Raw genomic sequence first — 16,409 nt, 5'->3', positions numbered from 1 at the left:
AAAAGAATTCACATAGAATATAACATAACTTGGATCCCAATTCTTCATCCTTGCCAAGTTCTGCTTGGTGCAGAAACCAGGGGAGGGGAAGGGACAGCGTTATGTCACCTTTATACTTCCTCCCATTCTGGGGTAGTTGGGGACTACTGCAGCACTGGCACAAGTTAGAAATAGCCAAAAACTCTAGCTATGCCCCCTTTTAGCTGGAAATGTTCCCTAAACCACATGGCAGGGAGGGGAATGGCACTGCACATCTAAGCGCAGATCTACACTATAGCGGGGACTGACACTCTGAGATCAATCCACGATGGTCAACTAAGCAGGTCTAGTAAAGACCTGCCAAATCGACTGCAGATCGCTCTCCAGTCAATCCCTGTACTCTACCCTGACGAGAAGAGTAAGCTAAGTGGACGGGAAACACTCCGTGGTATAGAACCCACAGTAACTCGACCTAAGGTACATCGACTCCAGCTATGTTATTCACGTAGTTGGAGTTGCGTAGTATAGGTCGACTTACCACATTAGAGTAGACACAGCCTAAGTTATCTAAGGATTCCCTAATGGCTTGTTCCAGCAGGTTTGCAGCTCCTCTACACCAATGGAGACATATAAAATTGGTGGTAACTGAAGCACACACCAAGAGTAGGTCTAGCCATTGATAATTAACATGCTCAACAGACAAACATACCTCCTGCATTAGGGTCAAATGGATTAAGAAGTCCCAGTGTTGTTGTACCGTCTGGTTTTCTTCTTTCAAACTCACACTGAAATCAAATTAAATTATTAAAAATATTTGATTTTACAAACAACTTTGGATTCATAATATTTGAACTGATAGGAACTTAGCTTTTAAGAGTTTTAGATGGTATTATAGGGAAAAATTTCAGTGATGCATATTTGTAGTGAGGAGTATTAAGAGATCAGATTTGACCCACAAACTTAAATGTTACAGTAGCTTTGCTATGCTTACACTTACTCTTCAGTTCATACCTTCACAGATGGCCTAAACCCAGGGTATTCAATCATTTAAATGGTAAAATGTCAAAATTCAGGCTTTTTTTTTAAAAAAATTGTCTACAATTTGTAATTCCTCCAGTTACCAATTTGTGAAAATTTCTAATTTCATTATTAATAGGGCAAATAGAAATTATTGTTGTGAAAGACTGAACAGATTTATTGCGTTAGATATGACTAATATTCACTTGAAAAAGAGCTCTGTATGGCTCAAATGTTTTTCTCCTTCATCAACAAGGTACAAGGGAATAATATATCTATGAGGCTGCATTCAAATATTTGGTCACAAATGAAATGGGCTGTTTGTGTTAGTCTAGTGTCTTTAACACCAGTCTTCAGCACAAGATCCCTGTATCATTGGATGCAGTTAGCAGTCTTTGCTTAGAATGGACTATTCTGAAACAATGGTTTTTGCACGCTAGGGTTAAAATGTTTAGTGGTTCTGCACTGTACCATTTACTATAAACATCAAGTGACTCAAAGTTTAATCTTTGATTAAAACTGTTTCTAGCAGTCTTGCATGACTGAGCTCTAGAATTCATTCAAAATTTTATTTCAACTGAAGTCAAGAAGTGTAATGGCCCACAGTAGAGATCTTATTTAGTTCAACAAGTTCAGGAAATGTTCAGCTAAAAAGTACTTTTTTTTAAACTTCCTGTGTTTAAAATGTTAGATTTAAATCAAAATTAGACATGAGTAAAACTCAATGCAAATTATAGCATTGTTATACCCAGAATTTCAAATGCTACACAATGTTAAATGGGCATTTCCCAAAGAGTAAACAAATTGGTTTCAAAATCCACCGAACTATTCACCTGACTGTTCGCAAGTCTTCTTGTTAACTTTCCTCCAGATTCTCTAACGATACGATCAATCTGCTCCTGCTCCCTTTCTAAGTTATTATTCCTTAATTTTTCTTCGAGTAGATCTTTGTCTTTCCTGCAAATAAATACAGTTCCTCACATTATCTGCCTCAAAACGAGTGAAGTCACTGAATCACAAGTATTGGCAAAGGTTCAATGGAGAAACAGTCTGCGTCAGACTATTACAGCAGAATGTCAAGTACCTGGTACATACAAAGGAATTCAGTATGAGCAGGTTTAAACAGGAGAAAATATGCATTAGAAAGCTATCTCTAAAGCTGGTTGGTAACTTTTCGCCAAAATGTTTTTTCACTGAAAAATGTCAGTACATCAAAATAAACTATTTGCAGGAAAGGGTCCATTTTGACACATTTTCCGACTTGAAAAAGTTGAAAAAAGTTTCAAAATTGTCAAAGGGGCCCATTTTGACATTTTCAAAACAAGAAATCTTAGGAGTTTGGTTTGGATTGAATTTATACTAAAAAAGTTAAAAGTCAGAATTGAAACAAAATGTTCTGATTGATCCAAAATGGAATTTTTTTCAGGTTGTTGGATTGTAAAAAAATGTTGAAATTAACTTTGTCATGATCCAGTACGGAAAATGTTTGAAACCTCAAATTCTTGCTGGATGGGAATACTTTTTCCCGCCTGCTCGATCTATAGGCCAGAGTGGACTTATACAAATAATGTGGTTCTCTGTGTGCTAGTCTCTCTACAGCTGTCTTCACACATGGGTTTCTCCAGTTAGAGATTTGCCAGTTTGGAGCACTGCCATGCTTTGCAGCTGCATTCCTATAAACTAAAAAGAATCATTTTGGTACATTTATTACAACAGTCTAAACTCTGATTTCCTGGAGCTATGTTGTCATATCTTGAGTACCAACATTCATAAGAATGAAGCCGCTGATTGGCAAATATTTTGAAGTATTTGAAGATATTTCAGTGTAGCAGAACTGCTGCTGTTACACGCACTCTCTGCAGCGTTTAAGACCTATCTGACAGCAAAAATAGCTAGTAGTTGCCAGCTGAAATTCTCAATAGACTACATATTGTTAAGTGCATCAAAACGTTGAAAAGTCATGCTTGCCAGCTTGCACCAAACTGGCATTACTTGAGTGAGAACAATTAGACACAAGAAAGCCCACAAAATCTTGAAATAAGTTAGTCTTGGTGCAGAATTACCTTGATAATGCAAAATGAAGACCTTCTATAAAAAGAAAAAAACATATTCATGATTATTTTGGCCAAAGGAAAGGGCTAGAAGAAAAAGGAATGGAGATAAAAAGCAAAAGTAATTTCCAGGAGTCTAGGAATCAGAGTTTCTTGGTGCATAAACAGTGCCAGAAATGCAACAGGCCATGTCTACGGATGTCTAAAAGCACTTTCTTTCAATGGAATTAGAGTGGGTAACTTTAAATCATTAGTTAAACAATACTTTACTTTTTATGTTCCTTGTTGGGGGTTTTGAATGCTTTGATGTCAGCTTCCATAGATTCTTCTTTGCCTTTCCCGAGAACATTGTCATCCTCCCCATTTGGCTGTAATTCCATCTTATCTTTTTGCTTTCTGCTCTGCTGCAGGTCTGCCATGAAATCTATACTCTGTTTTAGGCTCTGTATTCTCTCCTAAAAATATACAAGGCATATTTTCATTTCACATCTCCAATTAACCCTTTCATAACTTGTTCACAAAGATTTAAGTTAAATGCTTTTCTTTCAACACTATCAACTAGAAAGGACAACTTGGGTCATTAGATGGTTAATAGTTTAATATGGACACTGTGTTTAAGAGGTGATCTGGCACCAATACTGAAGCATGACACTTAAAATAATGGAGTGAGACTCAGGCAGGGTCAGGCTTCGGTCCCCTCTCCCGGGGTCGTGTAGTAATTTTTGTTGTCAGAAGAAGGTCGCAGTGCAATGAAGTTTGAGGACCCCTGCTTTAGAGCAATCTGCAGAGATATCAAATTGTTTCACTGGATCCTGTGAAAAACATTACTTCTAGCTCTCTCATCTTGTCTTCCACAAAATTATTGATTAAAAGGGATGTGTGTTACCATCACTAATGACACTGTTTGACATCCTTTCCTCCCTTCCATATCCTACCCAGTAGTGTCTGAATTTCTCTCCTTTCATGCTGCTTGTTAAGTCGTGTTCCTGTCTTATCTCACTTTTGCTCTTTATTCCTCCTTTTTTTGAAAGGAGCAAATAGCATTTTACATTCAAAGGCTACAGAGGAAAACCTGCATGATTCTAACGGATTTCCTTTTGTGGTCACCTTTATATGTAAACAGCAAATGTACCAACGTGCTATTTTGAATGCTAACATGAGATCTGAGGGAGGAGGGGCAACACTGTAGCTAGAGTAACTGCAAGATCTCATGTACACTCTAGAAAACTGAGTATGAGATATTATCAATAGTTAAAATCAAATACATGTAGAGTGCCCCCTGCTGTAAATAAGGAATTCTCTCCTTTAACATGTATCAAAGTTAATGGATTTTTTTTGTATGAAAGATACTGTACTTGTCAAATTAATGCCTGTTGTAAATTAAAACGGACAAGCACTATTTCAGCACAAATGGTTTCAGAGTGTTTAAAATTTTTCATCCATCTTTTACAGTGGTAAATAGCTTTTGGTGGCTTTGGGAACTCTGTATTCTTCTAAATATAAAAGTGAAGTAGATACAAAGCAAAATAGCTTTTCCTAACTATTCTATATGCAATGCACTTTGTCCTTTATTATATGAAATACAGAAGTACAAATAGGGGAGTCGGGAGGTAACTTTACCTCTGTATTGGTACTGCTGAGATTGATACTAAAATACTATACACTTCTGGTTTCCCCATTTTTAAAAGAATGTTGAAAAAAATGGAGAAGGTAAAGAAGAGAGCCACAAAAATAATTCTAGAGCTGGAGAAAATGTCTAATGGTGAGACCTGAAAAGCTCAATCTGTTTACCTTATTAAAAAAAAAGGGGTGTGTGTGTGTGACTTGATTATAGTGTATAAGCACTTTCCCAGGGAGAAAACAGTGAGTACTAAGGGCTCAATAGTCTAGTGGAGAAAGCACTACAAAATCCAGTGGTAGGAAGCTGAAGCCAGACAAATTTAAATTGGAAATAAGGCACAATTTATATATATATATTTTTTAACAGTGAGGGTGATTGACTACTGGAACAAACTACCAGGAAAGTGGTGGATTCTCCACCCCTTTGAGTCTTCAAATCAAGATTGGATGCCTTTCTGGAAGTTATGCTTCAGTCAAACATAAGTTATTGGGCTCAATACAGGGATAACCAGGTGAAATGTAATGGGCTGTGATATACAGAAAATCAGATTAAATGATATAGACCTTAAACTCTAAGAAAATGGATCCCATATTTAAAAAAAAATGGATCCCACATATTTCACAGCAAAAGCAAGACTTCTCACTAAGTTCTGACCAATGAAACCAACATTTATCCAGGATTTAGTATTTGTGTTCCATATACAAATTCCCTACAATTGGAGTGCCTTATGAGAGAACAGTAAACGGTTTTCACCAAAAAGTAATAACGGAGAAATTATGTCAAAGAAATACTATGGTTCCTTCCTCACTGTATCAGGCCCCAAATGACAAATCTTACACCCTTTTACAATATTATTCCTGTCCATCTTGAAAAGAAAGTTTGAGGATCTTCATGCAATTATTAAAGTACAAAAACACACTTTACTCTTTCAATACACTTAACATCCATATATCTCAATGTGCTTTACAAAAGATGGTAAGAATAGTTTCACCACTTTACATATGTGAAGACAGAACAGTAATAAACCAGAAATAGAATCCAGGTTTTAAGTACAAGTCCAGAGCCCTATCCACTACTCCTTAATGTTACCATGTTTACTGTTCCAAAAACCAAATAAATCAGATGGAGTGCAACCTGTTCTGTTTCCCAATTAAAGCCAAAAAAACCCAGGCCAAACAAAAATTTATTTAAATTTTTCATTACCTGGCTAAGTATTTTCATCCCTGAGTGCAATAGTTTCTTTGCAGCTTTGTAATAAATAGTCTCTGGTTTGTTGTAGATCATGGCATTAGTGCACATCAATCTGAAGTTATCCTGTACAAAAAAAATTAATGAATTTTGAATGAGAGTTAAGTTAGACCATACAGGATGCTATATTAAAATAACTGGCTGTAATACAAGTGGTGTCTTGAGCTGAAGGTAACAAACAGCTTCAAAAAAAGCCTGTAGCAATTTCAAAGATGTTTAAGTAATTAAATATTAAGGTCAAACTTTTCAGAACATATGGATAAATGGTCTAGATCCATATGTTGACACCCACATAAGCAGTCTGATATGAGATTTGTTGGGTGCTCAGGACTTCTCAGAAAAGATCAGGCCATTTATTTAAGTACTTACTTATTGATGTAGGTCTCCATTTTTAAAAATCTTGGTTCAAATCCTTAAAACAAACTTTTAAAATATATAAATACTCAACTGAATTGCACTTAGTCATTGAGGTGTCAGTTGTGTCTTAGTATTTCAATGAGAAAAAGAACTACAGAATCCTAAGCTTAGGAAAGGGTATCCCAAAGACTGTTTAACAGAAAGGATGAACTATGTCAGACTTTCTCTACATAGATGTGCTAGACCTCCCATTCAACCATCTACACAGAATGTCAAAGCTGAAATGAAAACTGAAGTTTTGGCACAAAATATCTTCCACTATTAATCAGTGCAGTTATGTGTGAAAGGCGAAGAACCCAAAAAGGCAGGGAGAAATAGATTCTGTAGATCTGTGTGCCAGACTAATCTGAAGCAGCTGAAACAACAAAGGAATGTTTTCTTCAGCTTCAAAGCTCTGAGTGAGAACATATATTTGGAAAAAAAATTAAAAGTTAACAGTAATCCAGATATTAGCTGCACAAATTGCAAACATGTTATAGCCAGAAATTGCAACTGAGGGCTGCATTTAAACCCAGTCAGGCAGGTGAAGGGCTACAGCGTATTTCTTCTTACCAATGAGCAAAAAAACTCTGATTCTGCCTATATTGTTTTCACATCTTGATGAATAAAAGATGTTTTATATCCTCAAAATTTTCCAGGAAAGGGGCACAAACTGAAAAGTTAGCAGATCTTAAAGGTGATACGTAGCTTAGAGTTTTGGAACCCAAACTCGCATTCCTCATTTGCCCTAAACTGCTGGGAGTTTTGGTGTGCACGGAATACACAATCATGCCCTGAGGGCTCAATTTTGTCAAATTTAGCTTCAATGACTGCTGGCTCCTGGAAACTAATTACAATTCCTCAGAGGAAATTCTCTTTGGCAGTAACAGGAGACCTGAAGAGACATCATAGCACTATAACCCCTTCCCTAGAGGTGGGTTCAACTTTGCTCACCCCAGTTATGTCAGATTTATGGCTATCTGTCCCAGGTGTTTTGGATCACTGATATTCTTTGGGGGTGATCCTATGTACCACAAGCAATTATTCTGGGACATTTACGAACGCCATATTTACTCTGAGAAGCCATGAAATATCAGTATGTCAATGAGGCCCCTGAGTTTAACATGGACTATCAGAAGTAGCATCTTTAACCAATTTCTTGATAATTGTGAATTCCACTGAGCACGAGAGTTCCCCAGATATACCAGTAAAAGGGCAGGTTCTTCCCTAACTCACTAGATACCTTCAAAGACACCAAGGCCTGCAGATTGGAGCTCACCTCTTCTTGAGATGACAGGTTTGCTCTTGAGGCCAAAGCACTTTGACAGACATTTGACTACCTCTTTAATATTAATGGGAAGGTAAAGGCAATGCCAGGCATAGACAGCTTTCCCTGGAGATCACACGGTTATACTTGTCAGACAGAAAACAGCAGTAAAAGGGCCATATGTGTATTATGTTTTTCTTTTAAAGACTTGCCATTTCGGGGGGTGGGGGAGGTGGGGAGGGGAGTGGGAAATCTGATGGAGTAGTAACAGGTAGGCAAGGATGACAAGTTCATTCATCTCAATCCTTACATTTTCTGTTTATATTCAGTCCATTGTAAATTTTGCAGTTTTATTCTGAAATAAAGACGTCAAATGGAATGGTTTTCTTCTGACTTGCACATTTTTTGTTTATAGGACTATATTTTGGGCTGAGACAAGGTGGGTGATTTAATATCTTTTATTGGAGCAACTTCTGTTGGAGAGAGAGAGAGAGAGAGAGAAAAAAACTTTCGAGCCACACAGAGTTCTTCAGTTTTGATATTCAAAGTACCTTTCCCAATAAAAGATATTACCTCAACCACATACTCTCTCTAATATCCTGGGACGAACATGGCTATAACTACATTACATATTTTGGGTTCTAGAGGAGCTGTAAATATTTAACCCAATTAGTACAATTCTGAAAATTCATTGGGTTACACCCTACAAGCAAGCAGTAAACATCAGAAGGGGAAAAAAAGTCCACTCAGACCAATGGGCAATCATTCATGAAACTGGATTCCAGTTATACCATATTAAAATACATATAACTTGTTTCTATATTGTATTCTAACCAATACTATACGTATTTGTTTTTGTCATCCAGATTATTTTTTGAAAACAGGAAGTAATTTATTTTTTATTTTCAGAACTTGTTTGCTCAACAGAAAATATTGCTAAAGGCACATGTGGTGATTTCTGCCAATTTCATATATTCATAGAATATGAACATTTAAGGAAAACTGAATAAAAGAGGGAATAACCCTGTACAATGCAATTGCTCGTTCCTCCAAGTGTCATCATTTAATCCCTCTCTGTAGCAAAAATATAATTTATAAGCACCTTTAATTCTTCTATGGACTGGTAACCATTGTTCTTGATCTTCTCTTTCATGGTACTAAAATCCATTGGGTGTTTAATGATCATGGAGTAGCCAGGAGCAATAAAGTCAGTCACAGGAAATGAAAAGAAAGCATTTGGATCCTTTCTGTTAAGATATGAAAAGATGCACTCTTTATATTTTATATTTATAACAAAGAACATATTGAGCTTAGAATTAAATAGAAGAGAGAAGACTAAATTAGATATACTGTATATCTAAATCTGAGTTTGGAAGAGTGGGAGAAAACCTGAGAATTTAGGGTGGTTAACAAAGCTCTCTCTTAACCTGATTCCCCATCATCTGCTATTTGTATGCCAGGCAGACAGTGAACCTCTCTCCCAAATTCAGAGTTAGATGGAGAAGGCTTAAATTAAGATGATTTATGCTTGATTTGGTCCTTCCTGCAAAACTGTAACCAAAAAAACCCCCAAACCCACTGTCATCTGGAAATCTGAATTTCTTATTCAAAAGATGCTCACTGTATGCTTTAGAAAGTAATTACTTTGTATGTGCATTTACCTTTTTACTTTAAAGACTAAGAGAGACTACACAAATTCATATTCGGTTAAATGAGGTTGCAAATTTGACAGAATGCTAATTAAAAATTGTTGCATTTCTCCGACAGCAAATATTTTATGACATACAAAAGACACATTTTTGTTGAGTTCAGTATATTTGCCATGCTGTTTCCTTTTAATAGTCTTTAAAACTTAATAATTGGAGGTATTAAAAGGAAGTGTAGGTCTGAGGAGAAATTACCAAGCACTGTGACATTCTGCTATTGGTAGTTAAGTTTATAAAATAGCCCTGTAAATTCCCCTCACTTTTGATTATTTGTATGCAGCTGTAACCCTAGAATGCATAAGTAATATTACCAACAAAAAGAGGTTCACTGTCAATTTATGTCATCTTTATAAAATATCCTACAAATTGCCAGCGAAAACAAATAAAATGCTGACATTTGAATGCTTGATAGTTTGTAGTTCTGCTGCTGCCAGGCAAAATATTTATCAAGCACTTTAAAATTGACCAAGCTTGTTAACAGGCCACATAGCTTAAAAATGTTCAAAGCTACTGCTATACCCTTTAGCAACTAATGTTATCAATTTCCTTTTCACAGTCCTGCTAGAGCAAGTACTCACCTCTGCAACTGTCTAACGAGTTGATTCAAAGCTTCTTGAAGTGGTGATTGTTCCACTTCTGGGGGGAAAAAAGTAAGATGGGGAAAAAAGGAAACAACTACAAAAAAAACCTGAAACCCCCACACCCCAAGATCTGATTTTACAAAACTGCTGTACATTAGAGCATTCTGTCAAATATTAACTTTACTACCCTAAATGCACTGCAGCAAACAGAGTAGGGGTTACCTTTCTAATTAGCTTTTATTAAGCATTGTAGTGATGCCTGTATACAAGCAACGAGCCTCTTTTTGAAAATGCCAACATAGTAGCAGTATTTCAAAGTTCAGCTACTTTTGGATAGTATCAAAGGTCAAATCATTTGATATGAAGATGAGAACAAGTAAAACATTCAAGAAAATTGGACTTTACTAAAGCTGAATACTAGCCACCATTTACAGGACATTGTATTTAACGAACCAATTTCAGCTTTTAAAGCATCTCAACAAAACCAATTAATTCTTAATGATTTCTACCTTCTTGTTTTGCTAAACTACTCGCCAGTGGTTTCTCTGGTGGCAATTCCAGTCTCACAGGAGTCTGACATTTCAGTTCTCTTTCTCCCTCGCTTTCAGCATGTTCCCGATCTCGCTTCTTTTTATCTTCCTAGAAAGAGAAAGTAAGCAATTTCAGTGATGCTGTAGAAACTGCATTATTGTTGACTGACTAATGCTTTGTTCAGATTACTTAAGACAGGAAACAAAGGACAGGAATGCCAAGACTTCACATTTCTAAAGGCACTGTCTCCACCTGCTGGAAGATAGTTATTCTGCTATCTGAATTACTCTGTCATTTAAAGAGTCTTTTTACTGAGTGACAGGAGCAACTTTCTACACAGAGAATTCTCCCCAGGGTACCCTCATCAAAACATCCCCCTCTCCCCCCTCACAAAAAAACAACCAAACCTTTAAAGCTAAGATTAATGTTAAGAATACAGAAACTGTTGGGAAAGAACACACTAGTTTATTACAAGCCATTAGAAAGCCAGAAAATTGAGTATTAGTTATACTCAAATCCCCCGGCAACCTTAAATCTGCTTCCGTTTCAATATCACCTGTGCAATCATGCATATCTGGGATGTAAAGTTACTTGTCTATTTGAATTCCACAGTCTGGCAACAAACATTTTATAATACTATGAATCCATTCCTCTGATCACTTGTGCAAGGTAAGGGTAAAGTGAAACTGGAGTAACTTTTGGATATGGAGTAGAGCCCTTCAGCAGTACTGGGATTCCGTGGGTTCCATAGGACTTGCTGCCATAATAGCATGAGTGGGTAAAATGTAATTTGTTGTGGGTGGGATTGGGTGGGGAAAAAACACAAAACAAAACCCACAGATTGCGGTAATTTGAGAGAAAACCATAAATCTCTCATCAGTTTACCACATAAAAATTGTGTTTGAATTCTGTTTATATTAAACCATAGGCTTTTTATTTTTTTAGTAGCATAGGGGAAATTTCTCTCTTTTGTGGGATCTAAGATTTTTGTGAGTGGGAGTGGAATAAAAATGCAAGAAACAATGTGGGAGTGGGTATTGCAGGGTAGGACAGGAGTAGGATTAAAAGAATAGTCCACCCACAGGGCTCTAATATGACGGACCAAGGAACACCTTTGCATCATGTCAAAGAAATGGACTTCAGTGAGGCAAAGTACCTTCAATTTATATTAGTTCATCAGTATCTGCAACTCATTCTGTTGAAATGATTTTGATCTCAAGTTCTATAATTCAAGAATTTAGGTAGATCAGTGGGTCTCAAGTGTTTCTCTACTGGTACCCAAAACAATAGGGCTAAGATGTGGACTGCCCCTTGGCCTTATAACCAGGATCCCTCCCACCAACTTAACAAAAAGGGCATGGCAGGATGCTTGACAACACAGAGGATGTGGGGCTCTGTATTAATTTATGAACACTAAATATGCTATGCTACATGACTGCCAGATTGCTGTAAGGGAGTTGTTTTTTTGGTCTAAGGAGTTAAGTAAAAAAAAGGGGTTAGTAGGAAAAACAAGCAGGAAACGAACCAGTGACTAAAGAAAAGAAACCTAAGAGGAAACCTACCTAAAGGTCCTCAAGGCAACGAAGGCTGGACTATGAATTGACTATTAATTGCCTAGCTGGCTCCCACAAGATTAAAAGATTTATTTTGCCAGGGTGGGAGACTAAGATCAAAAGGACACCAAACAGCTAAAAAGTTCTCTAGACAGGGAGGGGGTAAGTTGTCCGGGGATGTCAACAGGGACACAAAGAGAAGATGCAGAGGGAGTATGAAGAAGTTGGATCTATGTGGCTAACATCGGGGGATGTTAAACTCTAGGTATAGAGACTTGTATATAGATTATTTTATTGTTTTAAAATCCTTGTTCTCTTATACTGTGAAATGATCCTACTGGGAAGATTAAATAATACTGTGTTTTGAAAAGGCTGTATGGTCACTCTGTATAAACCACTGACCACACGCCCTGGGGGGCAGAACTGCAGGTCCTGAACCTAAGCTGGGCCTGCTGAGGTAATCATGGTTAATATGCAGGGGTCTAGAATTCAGATCCAAGAATGGGGGAATCTCATGATTTCACCCCAAGAGAGATGCAAACTTGAGGCATGTCACCTGTGATGGACCACTGACCCAGAGAGGGGATAGCATTGCAGCTTGCCCTATACCATGACAGATAGGGCAGCTGACCCCTGTAGTGGGAAGCTAGAGAGCAAGAGGAAAGTATAAAGAGATCCCAGCAGAGCAATGAGACAAAACAAAATATTGTGTCCCTGGCTGCAACAAAATGGCAAATTCTGTGGCCACAGAACTGCAGTTGACAGGGTCTTGATTAAGATGAACGATGCAGTTCACTTCTCCTGGCCCTGGTCTACACAGGGGTGGGGGGGTGGGTATCTCGACCTAAGATACGCAACTTTAGCTACGTGAATAGCGTAGTTGAAGTCGGTGTATCTTAGGTCGACTTACCTGGCCATGAGGACAGCGGTGAGTTGACCACTGCCACTCCCCCGTCAACTCCGCTTCTGCATCTTACGAGCTGGAGTTCTGGAGTCGATGGGGAGCGTGTTCAGGGATTGATTTATCGCATCTAGACAAGACGCAATAAATTGATCCCCGATAGATTGATCGCTACCCGCCAATCCGGCAGGTAGTGAAGACCTGCCCTTAGAGTGACTGTTTCAGGCTGTCAGCAGATTCAGACAGGCATAAATTCATCAGTTTACAAACTGTTCATATTTTCTATATTGTCCACAACTATAAGGGCTAAAAAATTTTTTTAAATGAAAGGTGTAAAGACTTGACCTTTCAGGCTGAGTACCCCTAGAGCAGATGGTATTTTCCCTTGTTTACTACATGTATAGTTTAATAAGGTCTTTATATTGCTTTGGATTTACTCATTAAATGAAAATGAACAAGAAATCATGCTTTGTTTCATTGTTATGCCAGACAATATTTTAATGCAGATGAGAAAAATAATTTCATATATCCAAGACCCATATTCTTCTGATCTAATTAGTTTGGGAATTGGAGGACAAATCAGCAAAACGTTCATGTTTTGAAATTTAAATTACTCAGATTGAAGCACACATGGCATTCCACCTTTGTCCAAATTACTAATAATCTAGAGGCCCTGATCCTAAAAATCTCCCAAAAGTGGCAAGTCATTTCATGATTTAACTGTTCTTACACCTTACTGACTTAGATATTTGGGCAAGGTGAAGCTTTTAGCACTAAAGTACATAATGTAACATTAGCTACCTTTACTTTTCTCTTTCTTTTTTCTTTTTCCTCTCCAGGAACCTGTTTTTCTCCTTTCTTTCTCTTTTTCCTTTTCCTGTCTTTGTGTTTTTCATGTTCAGTTTTGTCTTCATAGAGGCTTGAATCATGTCCTGAGCTTCCAGTAGAGAGTTCAGTGACTTCATTTCCACCCACTTTTAGTACCAGCTTTAAGGGTTTTTCTACATATTCTTAAAGCATCAATGAAATGAGAAATATGATTAAAGCATAGAAAACAGAGAACATACTCTTATTTAGTCAATTTGGATAGTGTTCCAATATTTATTTCTGACATTACAAAACTACTCCTGAACAGGTCTATAATTAATCAACAGGAAATTACAATTAGAATCTGTCAAATTCAGTATATGGACCAAGGCTAATCAAAGCTCATGTCCAATGGCTTCTATGAGAATCAGTTTACACCAGGAATGACCCCCTCCTCCTGCCAAGTATTGCACAGTTGTCTCACATTGTGGATGTTTTCCCTTTTCTCATACTCACAAGGTGTTGGCTACTGACAAAGGCAAACTAGATCCCGGAGAAGAGTTTGGTAAAACTGGCACTCCTATCGGTCTTTATTAAAATTGTTACATTTCATACATATTAGGCCAAACCAAAAATAGTTCCAGATAAAACTTACTAGAGTGTTTTACAGTAGAATCATTTTCAGATAACACATTCCAAAACAAAAATGCATTTTTCCTGAGTCTAAGTCCACTGAAGTCCAAGGGCAGACCTCCCATCAAATTCAATTGGAGTGAAGGTACACAGGCCCAGATCAAAAGTAGTCAGGCACCTCTCACACCTTATTTCCATGTGGTTTTTTTCCCCCCTCTCTTTTCTATCTCTTCAGTGAGAGTCTTTACAACTACGGTTATGTCTACACTGCATACCCTACAGCGGCATAGCTGTGCCGCTACAGCAGTACTGCTCTAAGGTACGCATTGTAGCCGCTCTTTGTCAGCAGAAGAGAGCTCTCCTGACAACAAAATAAAACCACCCGCAACAAGGGTTAGTACCTTTGTCGGCGGGAGAGCGTCTTTTCATTGGTAAAACTTTCGTTGGTCAGGGGTGGGTTTTTTCACATCCCTGACTGACAAAAATTTTACTGATGGAAGTGTGGTGTAGGTGTAGCCTTACAATGCTACAGTGGTGCAGCTGCTTCAGCAGAGACATTACCTACCACTGTAGCGCTTCGGCACAGACACTGCCTACACCAATGGGGTATGGAGGGGGGGAGGTAGAGGGTTCTCTCACTGGTGTACGTAATCCACCTCCCCAAGCAGCACTAGCTAGATCAATGGAAGAAAATGTTTGTATTGTCCCTATTCAATGCCTAAGGTTTGCGACCCTCCAAAAAGGTTACGATGTACTTGCTATCAACCTGAGCAGGTAACTAACTTCCTTGGTGGCGTAAACAGGCTGCTCTGTAACAAAACCAGGACATCTACATTTTTGAGCTGTCTAACCTAATACACAACACATGGAAAATCTGTTCCCTGTGGTATTTCTTCAAGGCTTTTTAACAGAAATCCAGACCTTTTCAACCCAGTCCAGGCACCCAGAGCTCCCGAGGGAAGATGCGCTGAACCCAGGATATTACATGTATCTGCAACGTGGAGTCTGAATGAATCCACGAACCATAGAGAACAGACCAGCCACCCCAGTATCTCCCCCCATCACAAACACACTCCCCCACCTCCCCTCTTACTACCCCCACCAATTTCACCCCCCACACACTCCCCACTTCCCCCCTTACTCCCCCACTCCTACTCCCCACTTCCCGCACCCCCACACACTCCCCATTCCCCCCCTTACTACCTCACCCCTACTCCCCACTTCCCCCACCCCCACACACTCCCCATTCCCCCCCTTACTACCTCACCCCTACTCCCCACTTCCCCCACCCCCACACACTCCCCATTCCCCCCTTACTACCCCACTCCTACTCCCCACTTCCCCCACCCCCACACACTCCCCATTCCCCCCCTTACTACCCCACCCCTACTCCCCACTTCCCCCTTGACAAACATACTCCCCCACCTCCCCTCTTACTACTCCGACCAATTTTCCCCCAAACACACTCCCCATTTCCCCACCCCCACTTACTACCCCCCCCACACTCCCCCTTCCCCTCCACTTACTACCCCCCCAATTTCACCATCTCCCCCCCAAACACACTCCCCATTTCCCTTCCCCTCGACTTTCTATCCATCCCCCACTACTCCCCCAAACAGTCCCCCACCCCCTTACTCCCCCCACCTGTGTCCCCACCCGGAACGCTCCTGTCTCCCTTAGACACCGCCGGTCTCGCTCCCCGGCCCCAGGCGGCGCGTCACCTTCATACGGGTGCTTGTCGGACTTGTGCTTCTTGTGCTTCTTGCCCATGGCGCCCCGCGGCCGGCCCAGCGCCCGCACCCCAGCCAGCTCCCTCCGTCACCCCGGGGACGCCGCCGAGCGCGCCCGCCCGTCCGCCCACCCGCGCGCGCGGCAAGAGGGTAGCCGGCAGCGGAGAGCAACCGTGAGCGGCGCCCCCTGGCGGCCGCAGGGCGCAGCGCCCTCCCTGTGCTCTGTATGCTCCGCCGGCCCAGCGGCTGCCGTGGGTGCGAGGCAGCGGATCCCGCCGGCTGCGGGGTGCACTCCCCTTGGGGTAGTAGGCGGGCCCTGGCGTCGGCTGAGTACCCCTAGAGTAGATGGTACTATTCGCAGATAGGTGCCAAATTTCTAATGGCCCAG

The 16,409-nt window shown here is 39.7% G+C and overlaps 1 protein-coding gene across 1 annotated transcript in view; it reads right to left on the bottom strand.

Moving 5' to 3' along the window:
- The window catches only part of BRD7 (bromodomain containing 7), a 28,845-nt gene extending 12,693 nt beyond the window's left edge, over nt 1–16,152 (bottom strand). Inside the window, exons 1-9 of the mRNA XM_077831523.1 lie at nt 16,013–16,152; nt 13,653–13,861; nt 10,376–10,505; nt 9,864–9,921; nt 8,682–8,826; nt 5,872–5,982; nt 3,318–3,502; nt 1,830–1,953; nt 689–764 (exon numbers count right to left, since the gene is read on the bottom strand). Of these exons, the coding sequence (XP_077687649.1) occupies nt 689–764; nt 1,830–1,953; nt 3,318–3,502; nt 5,872–5,982; nt 8,682–8,826; nt 9,864–9,921; nt 10,376–10,505; nt 13,653–13,861; nt 16,013–16,061 (1,087 nt within the window). The 5' untranslated portion in view covers nt 16,062–16,152. The remainder of the gene's footprint in view (nt 1–688; nt 765–1,829; nt 1,954–3,317; nt 3,503–5,871; nt 5,983–8,681; nt 8,827–9,863; nt 9,922–10,375; nt 10,506–13,652; nt 13,862–16,012) is intronic.
- Nucleotides 16,153–16,409: the final 257 nt, after the last annotated feature.

The sequence above is a fragment of the Eretmochelys imbricata genome, chromosome 12 (genome assembly GCF_965152235.1).
Source record: "Eretmochelys imbricata isolate rEreImb1 chromosome 12, rEreImb1.hap1, whole genome shotgun sequence".
NCBI classification, from domain to species: domain Eukaryota; kingdom Metazoa; phylum Chordata; order Testudines; family Cheloniidae; genus Eretmochelys; species Eretmochelys imbricata.
Note: the sequence above shows the minus strand (reverse complement) of the source record. Positions and strands in the feature narration are given on the sequence as shown.